At 32.5% G+C, this 14640-nt stretch overlaps 2 protein-coding genes across 2 annotated transcripts; both read right to left on the bottom strand.

Annotated features, from left to right (window-relative positions):
- Positions 1-7036: 7036 nt before the first annotated feature.
- LOC148240437 (protein DOWN-REGULATED IN DIF1 11-like) lies at positions 7037-7447 on the bottom strand. The gene has a single exon (XM_088210306.1). It carries the CDS (start codon positions 7445-7447, stop codon positions 7037-7039), a length of 411 nt encoding a protein of 136 aa, XP_088066432.1.
- Positions 7448-8620: 1173 nt separating this feature from the next.
- LOC148240436 (protein DOWN-REGULATED IN DIF1 11-like) lies at positions 8621-9031 on the bottom strand. Its single transcript, XM_088210305.1, has one exon. It carries the CDS (start codon positions 9029-9031, stop codon positions 8621-8623), a length of 411 nt encoding a protein of 136 aa, XP_088066431.1.
- Positions 9032-14640: the final 5609 nt, after the last annotated feature.

The following is a 14640-nucleotide window of genomic DNA, read 5'->3' as shown; positions in this document are numbered from 1 at the left end:
TCCCTACAAGCTCCGGCCATGAGTTTTTACCTGCAACACCCATATATACATATGTATATTTTCTTATAACTATGCATTAATTCATTAACTTATATATACACATGTAATATTTCTAAATTAAATTACTGACAAAATAAGAGACTTCACTTTTTACATTTTTTTTTTCCTAATAAAATTGTAAGAGTTTAGTCTAGGTGTCAACCGGACATGTTAGGTTAAATAATTTGATTACTTAATAAAATATGTGATAAACTAAAGAGATAATAGGGGTCTTTTTTACACAAAAATTGAATTTTTTGTTACAATGAAAACAGAAAGAATACTGATTATTTAATATTATAAAATATATATATATATCAATAAATTTCTATGAAATAATTTTACGAGATTTAACCAATTGTATCAATTAGTAAGATATTACTAGAAAATAAGAATTAATCATTCACTTTTATTAAAATAAAATTGAGAGAAAAAAAGGTTGATCCATACTGACCTGGGCAATCAGATGACATTTTCTCTCTATAATTCAATAAAACAAGTGAAGATGAGTTGATGGATTTACATAGCTGATGAGGTGGGATATAAGTGTTTTTTCTTAAATCAGAAACTTAAAAATGCATTAAAGAAGGGAATTAATTACAAATTAAGATGTTATTTATGGGCAAGACCATTCTTGAGTTCAATAGATTTATATACATTGTAGTGACATTAATTTATACGTCAATATATTATTGGTTTTCTTTAGGTAATATTCATGTGTGCCTTAAGTAAATAATGCGTTGCGTAGGTTGTAAGTTATGTAACGGTTCCGAAATTTTAAAAGAAATAATTCATAAATTAAGTGTGGAAACGAAATAATTAGTTAGTGTCTATATTTCTTACACAATAACTTAAAGTACTAAATAATGCTACAGAAATTACACTTTTGAAATAAATACAAAAATTAATGAAATAAACGGAAAATAAATAAAGTACTAAATAGTGCTACATAAATTACATTTTTGAAGGAAATACAAAAAATTAATGAAATAAACGGAAAATAAATAAAACTGGTATGCTACTCGCAACTCTCTTATGGATCAGCCTCTGGATTCTGGTCATCTTGATCTAAAATGGTTAAATAAGAAATGAGCTACGCTATCCCAGTAAGAATATCACGCTATTCAACGACATAGAAATGAAGGTTGGTAGAAAAATCAAAACAACTAATGGAGCTCTTAATTAAATAAATTCATTTATCATAAACAAAATCTTTTGCCATCTATTTACTGTAGTGAGATTTACAAAACAACTTATAGAGATAATAACATAACTCAAATAATGATTTCATATGCAATCGATTTGAATAACAATTCTATCCTTTATCAACCTATTAGTATCCATGGGGGTTTATAAGGATGTTCCTACAACACGTGAACCATTTCCTTTAACATTTCAAATTAACGGGCCGTCTCCATACCCAGTCCGATATGAGCGCCAAACCACTAAACCTCAATACTCTGTCCAGTGTGATGGTGAAATGGGTCGTCCCCATACCCTATCTGGTATGAGTGTCAAATTACCAAACTTCGATACCCCATCCGGTATGAAGCAACATTCATGGTAGGATTTTCTATACGCCCAGTTCGTCTACCATCTCTCAGGATATCCAGTAAGGTTGTCGCTTCATCCATTCACTTAATCACACAATTTTCCATTTTTCTTTAATCTCTCTTTTTTTCAATTCAACTGTAAACCCATAAAATAAACAATACATGCATTCAAAGCTGTAAAATCGATCAATCAGATACTATCATGCATTCAAACCGTAAAAATAATTAACAGAAACAATAATATATAATTTTCGAACACATAATTAATTATGAATATTTTTTAAATTGTATAAAATACCGTATTATTATTAATTTAACTTCAATTCCATAACAGAGAATAGAGTAAGAGATTCTTACTCAATTCGATGCCTAAAAAATGAAACTTATTGACTGTGCCCGTCGCGGTCCCCGGATTCCCTGAATTTTTCTTCGGAAATTAAAACACGCTACAGGTATCTACAAATATCCCAAAAAATCCAAAAACAGTATAAGGACCTCTTTTTGGCTAATTTTGAAATTCCAGCACAGTGGCTCCACCGTGCTTCGGCGACGACGCCGCTGCCCGCGATGGTGATCCACCTCAGGTTGCCTATTTTTGGCCAGTTTTGCATCAATCCTTGCGAGAAAACACATTAAGGGACCCCAGTTGGCCGAAAAAATTGAAAAACTGAAACTCACCAGCAGCAGGGCTCTTCGGTGAGGCGGCTCCGCTAGCTCGCTTTTGCGGTTGAGTGTTTTACTTTGGTCAACCTGTAGAGAAGGAAACGGTGAAAAAATTTTGCATAACAGAAATCGGAAAGGGCCTTATCGGATGTGGTTTTTTAAATTTTTTGCAGCGGCACTGCCGGGCTTTGCCCGTAGTTTTTGGCCAATTGGTTGATCATTTTACTCCGATATGGCCACGGGGGTGTTTAAAATTGAATTCTGAGCAAAAAGAAATTTTGTTACTTCTTTTGGCGATCGGAAGTGGCTCCGGCGCGGCGGTGGATGGTGGTGGTTCTCCTTTCCAGCGGTTGGGTCTTTTTCTCCGATGAGGGTGTCTGACGGCTAGGCTTAGGATTTGGTGTGAAGAGGATTATTTATATTCGTCCCCTTTTAATATGGGCCGTCCATCGCGATTGATCTGAAACGTCTGATCACAATTAAATAGGGAGTGAATCTAGACCGTTCATCGCTATCTGATATGAACCGTCCAATCGCGTTTAAATAAGAAGTGGATCTGGACCGTTGATCGCATTTAAATCTGACCGTCCAAGCGCGTTTAGGGAGAGAACACATCCAGGTCGTCTGTGCACGCGGGAGCGAATATGGACGGTTCGATCGCGGGCACGCGGATCGCCCGCGTGGCCTCCCGTGTGGCACCGTGTCAGTGTTCGTTGCCACGTGGCGCGTTCTAGTTCGTAAGAGCTACTAACCGGGCATCTTATGTGGTATAACTTTTTTAAATTACATTTTGACCCATAGTTTTCGATTTTTCTTTCAAAAATACCCTCAAAATCCAAAATTTCACTTGTTTTTTTTTTCAAAATTCTTTTCAATTTCATTCTCTTTCAAATTTTTTTCATTTTTATACTAAATTAAAATAAAAAATTAAAAAAACTACATTTACAAATTAATTTAAATTACAAAAAATTAATTTGGGTATTACAAGTTATTTTGTCCAAACTAAAAAATTTAACCCAATTGAAAAACTAAACCGAAATAGTTTAATTTAGTTTGGTTTCTAATTACCCTCCAAAATTTGATTTGCATTGAAATTAAATAAAATTTTTAAATCAAATTAAAATCCAAATTGTATATAATTAGAAAATAGGATATAATATTAATATATAATAAACTATTAAATCACATAAAATATCAGTCACATTTATTTATTTCCAATTATTCAAATAAATATCTAAAGAAAAATAACATAAGAGAATTTACTAATTATTGAAAATTAAATAAAAACTACTTATTTATTTATTTGGTTACAATGGAAGCTAGATCAGTCAAGAAACTAGCCCATGTATTATTACATTTATTATATGAAATTACGTGGGGCAATGTTAGCCTATAGTAGGAACTAGAGTAACAATCTTGCAATCGCTTACCTAAACCCAAACCCTGTTGCAGCTAAAATTCTTGATCACCGGAGTTCCTTCCAACAACACGATGGCTTCCAAGACATTTGGATTTTCTCTCTTTATGGTTTCCCCTGCCTCATCTCCGTTTTTCCCAACAAGTTCCGGCCATGAGTTTTTACCTGCAACACCCATACATATATGTATATGTATATAATTTCTTATAATTGTGCACTAATTAATTACCCTTATATATGAAAAGAAGAGTTGATCCGTACTTACCTGGGCATTCAGACGCCATTCCTTTTTCTCTAAATTGTTTTTGTTTCTCTTATATGTAAAATTCAATAGAACAAGTGAGGATGAGTTCCTGAGGTTGTAGGGTATTTATATAGCATATGAGGCGGCTCGGTGGAGATGTGGGAAATTATTTCATGAATTTTAATTTGTAAAGTATGGCTCTGACTTTGATTAATGGTGGCTGTTCATAGGTTTTACGCAGCTTACCTGTCCTATACTGTACAGAGCTTATCCATATCTATTAACAAGGGAAGAACACCATATATAATAAAAGAGATGTTCGTAGTGTTTACCTATATATATATATATATATATATATATATCAAGAGGAAGATAAGAAAAGAGTCTGCAGTCGTGAAGTATGGAATTTGAAAGGATCCCTGCTCGTCCTCAAGGACTATAAGCCTGATTTATCTTCAGATGAAATTGAATTTGATGTTTCCTTATAATTTTTAAAAATAAAAAAATGATAATATATTTAAATTTTCAGTTAAAGTAATAATATATATAATAATTAGTTAGTTAAAAATATATAAATTTAAATGATTTTGGGGTAATTCTGAGAAAATTTGAGAGGTTGGGGCAGAATTTGAAATTGAGAAACTATTGGGACAGAATCTGTATTTGAGGAAATAGTGGGGCAGAAGTTAAATTTAAGAAAATATTGGTGCAGAATTTGAATTTTAGGGAAGAAAAGAAGATTCTGAAAAGAGAGAAGAGAGGAAGTCAGGGAGAGAGGAGAGTTTGTAAGAGAGAGAGTGGAGATTTTAGAGGGAGAAAGAAAGATTGTCTTAGAAACAGAGAGACTGTTAGAGAGAGAAAGAGAGAAATATATATATAGAGAGAGGCTTTTAGAGAGAGAAAGAGAAATTTATAGAGAGAAGAGATAACAGGGAGAAGAGAGAAGAGATAAGAGAGATAGAAAGTTTAGAGAGAGAATAATAAACTGAGATTTTATTCTACAAAAATTACATTCCTTAGATTTGATTTACAACTATTATTTATAAACATGAAAGGTTACATGAGAATTTTTATCAACCATTGCAACTATTTGAGTACGTGAGAATTCTTATCAACCATTACAATTATTCATGATTTTCTAGGATCTCAACAATTTCTTCTCCTTGGATATCAACCTTGTCCCCAAGGTTGAAATTCAGCTTCCAACATTTGCTATCTAAGGATATTATTACTATTTATTATGATTATATATAGATATTATTAATTTATATATATGTATATATTTTAATGTGCTACCGAAGAACTTCATGTGGATCTTTTGTATCTTTTCTTCTTTCGCTTCTTTTGTTTCCTTTCCCACTTTTTTTTTCATTTTTCTTCTGTTTTTTCTTCTTCCACTTCCTCTTCTTCCGCTTCTCCTTCTTCTGTTTTGTTTTCATTAGTGAGAGACCAAGAGAGAACAAGGGAATATGAGTGACAGAGAGATTGAGTGGTTCGATTCGGTCCACTGGGGTCTGATCGGTTTGGTTCAATAAACTAATTCGGTTTGACACGGGTTTAGTCTGGCCTCATATTGTCTTTGAATTAGTCCGGCTCGAACCAGCAGTTTTAGGGTTTTTTCAACTGATTTAGTCATTGAACCGGTTTTAGGGTTTGCCTTGTTAAAAGCCAGTTTACCCCTTTTTGTTTTATCTTCTTCGTCATGCCGCATAGGGAAAAAAAGAGTCCCACTCTGCACTTCGCGCACAGCTGCAATAGAGGCCATTGGTTTTGCGTCCTCCAGAGAGGTAACGTCAGAACTCAACAACTGGATCATCAGATTGAGTTTTTCCTCTATCTGATCAAAAATTTCGCAATGTCGGCCATCATCGGCTCCCATTGGGATCTGGAACCTGCCTCTGATACTAAATTGTTAGGATCTGGTTTTGACATGTAATTCACCGGACCTTCAATTTAGAAAAATATTAAACTTTGAATGATTTTGGGGTGATTATGAGAAAATTTGAAAGGTTGGGCAGAATCTAAAATTTAGAAAATATTGGGGCAAAATTTGTATTTGAGGAAATAGTGGGGCAGAAGTTGAATTTAAGAAAATATTGGTGCAGAATTTGAATTTTAGGGAAGAAAAGAAGATTCTGAAAAGAGAGAAGAGAGAAAGTTGGGAAGAGAGAAGAAGAGAGTTTGTGAGAAAGAGAGAGTGGAGATTTTAGAGGGAGAAAGAAATAGAGAGAGAAAGAAAAATGTTTTAGAAAGAGAGAGAAATATATATAGAGAGAGGTTGTTAGAGAGAGAAAGAGAAAAATATATAGAGAGAAGAGATAACAGAGAGAGAAGAGAAGAGAGAGAGGGATATAAAGTTTAGAGAGAATAATAAACTGAGATTTTATTCTTCAAAAATTACGTATCTTCGTTTTGATTTACAATTATTATTTATGGACACAAAAGAGTACATGAGAATCCGATCAACCATGACTATTCGAGTACATGAGAGTTGTTATCAACTATTGTAACTATTCATGATTTTTTAGGATCTCAACAGTATGAGATTTTCAAGTGTGTTTAAGATCCTGGTGTGATGTTAGGTCCTTATCTAATAAATAAAACTCATTTAACCTTATTCCATATGCTGGCCATAGAATATAATTTTTAGCTGAATTTGTCAGATCCATTTAGAAGGTTTATGGAAGACATAATAGAATTCAGAAGCTCAACAATGGCCAAAGAAGTAACCACAAGCTCTTTGTCTCTGTGGTTATCATATTTGTTAGTGGGCAAGACAAGCCTGAGGTTTGCAATTCAATTGCCAAAGCCAGAATAAAAACATAAAAACTGAGGAAAAAGAAAAAACCAAAGCCAAAAAAATATTTTCTCCATGAATTCATAAAAAAAAAATTTAACCCTGTCCATTTGATAAAATTAAATTATTTTGCGACATATAACTTTTCAAATATTCTGATAAAATAATATGTCAAGGATATATCAATGTGCAACTTTGTAGATACATATATACCTTGCTTAAAGCTCTATACTTTATATGCTTGAAATTAAAATCATTATTAATAGTCCAGAAAAATGAACAAATACAGGAGAAATTATAAACTACAATTAATGTATTATAACTCATTTGTCAAGAGAGATCGGAGCATGGGCTTCCTTCCCGTAATTCGTTATGCAATAGTTCCATACTTCCTTGCTTTTGCTGTGGGCTACAGGTTCATATGCCTCTAACTGTCTCATTGACAAAACGACATCCACCAAAATATGGTGACAATCTATCCCGGACTCTATTATTTTCAAACAACAATCTCGACTCACGTTGAGCTGATTTTTGGGAGCTAAAAGGTATCCCAGCACTTCAATGCTGCATCTCCCGTTAACTTTCTGGACGCAAGTTTGAAAGAATTCCTCATCGACTATATGATGCTCGGACTTGGGTGACGGGGCTATATCCTCTGAAAGTGCCGGTACAAAAAGCAGTCCTGCGGCGAAAAATAGTGCCAGAAAAGTGATGGAACAATCCAATTTCGCCATACTGGGAGCAAGGGAAAGTTTTCAAAATAGCTTGTGTACAATGGTTCTTCAATTTTAGAGATGAATTATATATATGTTTTTTTTATAACGCTCACTATAACATATTAATTTAACATCTACACCCTCCTCCGTTAATTACATCCATTAATTAAGTTATTAATTTAAGATAGAAATTCAAATTTTAATAGTTAAACGAACTAATATTGACATACATATTACCTTATAAAAAATTAATTTCATATTTATTGGCTTTGAGGTATTTTACGTTCGCTCCACGAGATTAAAATACTTGTCCAACCTCTCTCAAAGAGAAAAACAAAAGAACATATTTCTCCAATGCCTCAAACTACGAGGCATGTTTTCCTTATTTGGGCAGGCTGATTGGACTCGTCAGCAAGTTAAGTGCGAAGTTTGTTATGGGACCTAGAATTTACAATAGTGCTAAAATTCAGTATGTACTAAAATGTTATTATTAGATTGAGTTAAATAGATCAATAAGAATATAGTAGTTTGATTTATTTTTCAATTTGTAATTGGAGGTCCTAAAAATTTTTATTGATTCCTTCCAGAAAAAACGGACTGAGATTTTAAGATACGTATATTCTTAGATTATTGTTTTGTTTTGCTAATTCCGTATATTACATATTAAGTGAATAAGTATGGTTTACGAAATTTATTATTTAGTTTTGTTCTTATTAGGTTTATTTATTTATTTTAATTAAAAACATCATGTGAGGAAAAAAAAATATACAATTTAATTTGAGCTGAACCGAATAAATTTAGATGGCGTTAGCGTTTTTTTTTTTTTTTTTTTTTTCTGGCCCTATCCGGACTGATTGTCTCCTTTTTAATATCAACAAACACCCATGAAATGCCATACATAACTTACTGTTTGAGTGTTAATTTTCTAATGATATTTTCTCCATGAATTCATAAAAAAAAAATTTTAACCCTGTCCATTTGATAAAATTAAATTATTTTGCGACATATAACTTTTCAAATATTCTGATAAAACAATATATCAAGGATATATCAATGTGCAACTTTGTAGATACATATATACCTTGCTTAAAGCTCTATACTTTGTATGCTTGAAATTAAAATCATTATTAATAGTCCAGAAAAATGGACAAATACAGGAGAAATTATAAACTACAATTAATGTATTATAACTCATTTGTCAAGAGAGATCGGAGCATGGGCTTCCTTCCCGTAATTCGTTATGCAATAGTTCCATACTTCCTTGCTTTTGCTGTGGGCTACAGGTTCATATGCCTCTAACTGTCTCATTGACAAAACGACATCCACCAAAATATGGTGACAATCTATCCCGGACTCTATTATTTTCAAACAACAATCTCGACTCACGTTGAGCTGATTTTTGGGAGCTAAAAGGTATCCCAGCACTTCAATGCTGCATCTCCCGTTAACTTTCTGGACGCAAGTTTGAAAGAATTCCTCATCGACTATATGATGCTCGGACTTGGGTGACGGGGCTATATCCTCTGAAAGTGCCGGTACAAAAAGCAGTCCTGCGGCGAAAAATAGTGCCAGAAAAGTGATGGAACAATCCAATTTCGCCATACTGGGAGCAAGGGAAAGTTTTCAAAATAGCTTGTGTACAATGGTTCTTCAATTTTAGAGATGAATTATATAGATGTTTTTTTTATAACGCTCACTATAACATATTAATTTAACATCTACACCCTCCTCCGTTAATTACATCCATTAATTAAGTTATTAATTTAAGATAGAAATTCAAATTTTAATAGTTAAACGAACTAATATTGACATACATATTACCTTATAAAAAATTAATTTCATATTTATTGGCTTTGAGGTATTTTACGTTCGATCCACGAGATTAAAATACTTGTCCAACCTCTCTCAAAGAGAAAAACAAAAGAACATATTTCTCCAATGCCTCAAACTACGAGGCAGGTTTTCCTTATTTGGGCAGGCTGATTGGACTCGTCAGCAAGTTAAGTGCGAAGTTTGTTATGGGACCTAGAATTTACAATAGTGCTAAAATTCAGTATGTACTAAAATGTTATTATTAGATTGAGTTAAATAGATCAATAAGAATATAGTAGTTTGATTTATTTTTCAATTTGTAATTGGAGGTCCTAAAAATTTTTATTGATTCCTTCCAGACAAAACGGACTGAGATTTTAAGATACGTATATTCTTAGATTATTGTTTTGTTTTGCTAATTCTGTATATGACATATTAAGTGAATAAGTATGGTTTACGAAATTTATTATTTAGTTTTGTTCTTATTAGGTTTATTTATTTATTTTAATTAAAAACATCATGTGAGGAAAAAAAAATATACAATTTAATTTGAGCTGAACCGAATAAATTTAGATGGCGTTAGCGTTTTTTTTTTTTTTTTTTCTGGCCCTATCCGGACTGATTGTCTCCTTTTTAATATCAACAAACACCCATGAAATGCCATACATAACTTACTGTTTGAGTGTTAATTTTCTAATGATATTTTCTCCATGAATTCATAAAAAAAAAATTTTAACCCTGTCCATTTGATAAAATTAAATTATTTTGCGACATATAACTTTTCAAATATTCTAATAAAATAATATATCAAGGATATATCAATGTGCAACTTTGTAGATACATATATACCTTGCTTAAAGCTCTATACTTTGTATGCTTGAAATTAAAATCATTATTAATAGTCCAGAAAAATGGACAAATACAGGAGAAATTATAAACTACAATTAATGTATTATAACTCATTTGTCAAGAGAGATCGGAGCATGGGCTTCCTTCCCGTAATTCGTTATGCAATAGTTCCATACTTCCTTGCTTTTGCTGTGGGCTACAGGTTCATATGCCTCTAACTGTCTCATTGACAAAACGACATCCACCAAAATATGGTGACAATCTATCCCGGACTCTATTATTTTCAAACAACAATCTCGACTCACGTTGAGCTGATTTTTGGGAGCTAAAAGGTATCCCAGCACTTCAATGCTGCATCTCCCGTTAACTTTCTAGACGCAAGTTTGAAAGAATTCCTCATCGACTATATGATGCTCGGACTTGGGTGACGGGGCTATATCCTCTGAAAGTGCCGGTACAAAAAGCAGTCCTGCGGCGAAAAATAGTGCCAGAAAAGTGATGGAACAATCCAATTTCGCCATACTGGGAGCAAGGGAAAGTTTTCAAAATAGCTTGTGTACAATGGTTCTTCAATTTTAGAGATGAATTATATAGATGTTTTTTTTATAACGCTCACTATAACATATTAATTTAACATCTACACCCTCCTCCGTTAATTACATCCATTAATTAAGTTATTAATTTAATATAGAAATTCAAATTTTAATAGTTAAACGAACTAATATTGACATACATATTACCTTATAAAAAATTAATTTCATATTTATTGGCTTTGAGGTATTTTACGTTCGATCCACTAGATTAAAATACTTGTCCAACCTCTCTCAAAGAGAAAAACAAAAGAACATATTTCTCCAATGCCTCAAACTACGAGGCAGGTTTTCCTTATTTGGGCAGGCTGATTGGACTCGTCAGCAAGTTAAGTGCGAAGTTTGTTATGGGACCTAGAATTTACAATAGTGCTAAAATTCAGTATGTACTAAAATGTTATTATTAGATTGAGTTAAATAGATCAATAAGAATATAGTAGTTTGATTTATTTTTCAATTTGTAATTGGAGGTCCTAAAAATTTTTATTGATTCCTTCCAGAAAAAACGGACTGAGATTTTAAGATACGTATATTCTTAGATTATTGTTTTGTTTTGCTAATTCCGTATATTACATATTAAGTGAATAAGTATGGTTTACGAAATTTATTATTTAGTTTTGTTCTTATTAGGTTTATTTATTTATTTTAATTAAAAACATCATGTGAGGAAAAAAAAATATACAATTTAATTTGAGCTGAACCGAATAAATTTAGATGGCGTTAGCGTTTTTTTTTTTTTTTTTTTTTCTGGCCCTATCCGGACTGATTGTCTCCTTTTTAATATCAACAAACACCCATGAAATGCCATACATAACTTACTGTTTGAGTGTTAATTTTCTAATGATATTTTCTCCATGAATTCATAAAAAAAAAATTTTAACCCTGTCCATTTGATAAAATTAAATTATTTTGCGACATATAACTTTTCAAATATTCTGATAAAACAATATATCAAGGATATATCAATGTGCAACTTTGTAGATACATATATACCTTGCTTAAAGCTCTATACTTTGTATGCTTGAAATTAAAATCATTATTAATAGTCCAGAAAAATGGACAAATACAGGAGAAATTATAAACTACAATTAATGTATTATAACTCATTTGTCAAGAGAGATCGGAGCATGGGCTTCCTTCCCGTAATTCGTTATGCAATAGTTCCATACTTCCTTGCTTTTGCTGTGGGCTACAGGTTCATATGCCTCTAACTGTCTCATTGACAAAACGACATCCACCAAAATATGGTGACAATCTATCCCGGACTCTATTATTTTCAAACAACAATCTCGACTCACGTTGAGCTGATTTTTGGGAGCTAAAAGGTATCCCAGCACTTCAATGCTGCATCTCCCGTTAACTTTCTGGACGCAAGTTTGAAAGAATTCCTCATCGACTATATGATGCTCGGACTTGGGTGACGGGGCTATATCCTCTGAAAGTGCCGGTACAAAAAGCAGTCCTGCGGCGAAAAATAGTGCCAGAAAAGTGATGGAACAATCCAATTTCGCCATACTGGGAGCAAGGGAAAGTTTTCAAAATAGCTTGTGTACAATGGTTCTTCAATTTTAGAGATGAATTATATAGATGTTTTTTTTATAACGCTCACTATAACATATTAATTTAACATCTACACCCTCCTCCGTTAATTACATCCATTAATTAAGTTATTAATTTAAGATAGAAATTCAAATTTTAATCATCAAGCAAACTTATATTAACAAATATATTATGTTATAAAAAAATTACTTTCATATTTATTGGCTTTGAGGTATTTTATGTTCAATTCACATAATTCAAAATATTTGCCCAATCATTCAAAAAGAGAAAAACAAAAGAAAATGTTTATCCAATCCCTCAAATTATGGGTCAGATTTTCCTTATTTGGGCAGACCATTGGTTTTATTAGCAAGTTCAATGCAAAGTTTGTAATGGTACCTAGAGTTTATAATAGTAGTAAAATTCGGCATATACTAAATAATTAATATTAGATGGAATTAAATAGAACGAATTAGAATACAGTAGTTTAATTTAATTTTCAATTTGGAATTAAAGGTCCAGAAAAATTTTATATGATTCCTTTCAGATTAGATGGAATGACATTTTAAGATATATGTATTCTTTGATTATTGTTTTGTTTTATTAATTCTGTAAATTACACATTAAATGAATAATTAATGTTTATGAAATTTATTATTTACTTTTTATTTTGATTAGATTTATTAATTATTTTTTAATTAAAAATATCATGTAAGCAAAAAATGTAAAATTTATGTAAGTAAAATTCATGAAGATGCCAATAATTAAAAGAAAAAGGGAAAAAGGATCTTGAAAACTCTAGTATGATAAGGAACCACAAATAACATCTGTTACTTCAAAAACCATCACACCCATTTAGTTTCGTACACACCTATCCTGGAGGATGTGAATATGAAACAGAATAGTAAAAGTAACCGTTGTATTGGTGAACTTTCCTATATGAATACGAACAGCCACAGTAGATTAAAACTCTAAGCCCTTACGAATGATGTCTATGTTGGTGATACTTAGAGGTTTTATTAAAGATTTAAGATAATATACTCCAAATAATCAAATATTGAATTTCAAAAATTAGGAAACAATAGCTTAAAGTAGACATGGGAAACTTGGGAGACTGCAGATGTACCGCAGTGATAAGGTTTCTAGGTAATCAAAAATTGATCCATGTAATGAGAATAGGAAATGATGTTTTCAAAACATGTAGTACAGTAATAACAATTGCATATACTATGATTGGAAAACATTAGACGTTAATGAATTTTGAAGATCATTATAGCCCAAGACAGTATTTGACGCAGAAAGGTATGGGAAGGATCGAATCTACTCCTGAAACTCACTCAATGTATGTAATACCAAAATAATAACCACCTAGAATTAAACTCTTCCCTCTAATTGAATTTACAATCCTAAAGGGAAGTAAAAATAAAGATTAGGGAAATAAATAAGGAAAGAAAAAATGTCACAGACTTAATAAGTTGATCCCTACTCTTTGGCTCAACAAGACTTCTAAAGACTCTTACTTCTTGAAGAACTTAAAGAAGCTAATTTTTAGCAAAAATACTAAAAGAAGAAAAGCCAGAACTCTCAAGAATTCTCTCAAATTTATTCTCAAATGTGTGTTTTACATCATAGGAGCAAAGGTCTATTTATAGCCTTTCCCGAACAATCTAGATGAGTACAAAAATCTTCAGATAATTAATAAAATAATATCTAAGATAAAATTCTATCTTAATGTAGGATAAATTCAAAATAAAATAATTATTCTATCTCAAATTAATAAATTAATTAATATTAACGGATAGAGTTATAATTAAAATAATAATTAATTTAAATCCATATTTATCCCATGTGAAATCCTTTTAAAAACCATGTGAAAATTAATTTTAACACATGGATATTATGAAAAGTGGGTCCTAAGCCTTTTAAAAGTTTTAAAATAATAAAATAAATAAGAATTAAGTAATTTAAATATTTTAAAAGGGGGAAAAGAGGGGACGGCCGATTTGGGCTACTCGGATGGGCCGGACCGGCTGGTCCGTGCGGGTTGCGAGGGAGGAGGCCTGCAAGAATTGCGGGCTGGGATTGGGTCATTTGGGCTGTTCGTGGACCCGTCCGCGAGGGGTGTGGGTGTTCAGCCGTTTGGGCCTGCGTGCGTCCGGAACTGACTTACGCCATTTGGACCATCTACGGGCCCGTCCGCGCAGGGTACGGGTGTTCGGCCCCTTGGGCCTGCGCGCGCGATCCGTATGGGCATGCATGCATGTTCATGGGTCGTGCGAGCTAGGTCACTTATTTGGCGCACGTGTGGGCCTCCTCCTTAGGCATGGGCTTTTTTACAATTCTTCAAGTCCATTAATCTTACTTGCACTTTATGCCTTCTAGTTTGGACAAACTTGGCCCATCTCTTGGAATAATCCCAAT

Source organism: Carica papaya, chromosome 8 (genome assembly GCF_054855325.1).
Source record: "Carica papaya isolate Zhongbai chromosome 8, ASM5485532v1, whole genome shotgun sequence".
In the NCBI taxonomy this organism is placed as follows: Eukaryota; Viridiplantae; Streptophyta; class Magnoliopsida; order Brassicales; family Caricaceae; genus Carica; species Carica papaya.
This window is presented reverse-complemented; position numbering and strand designations above follow the sequence as displayed.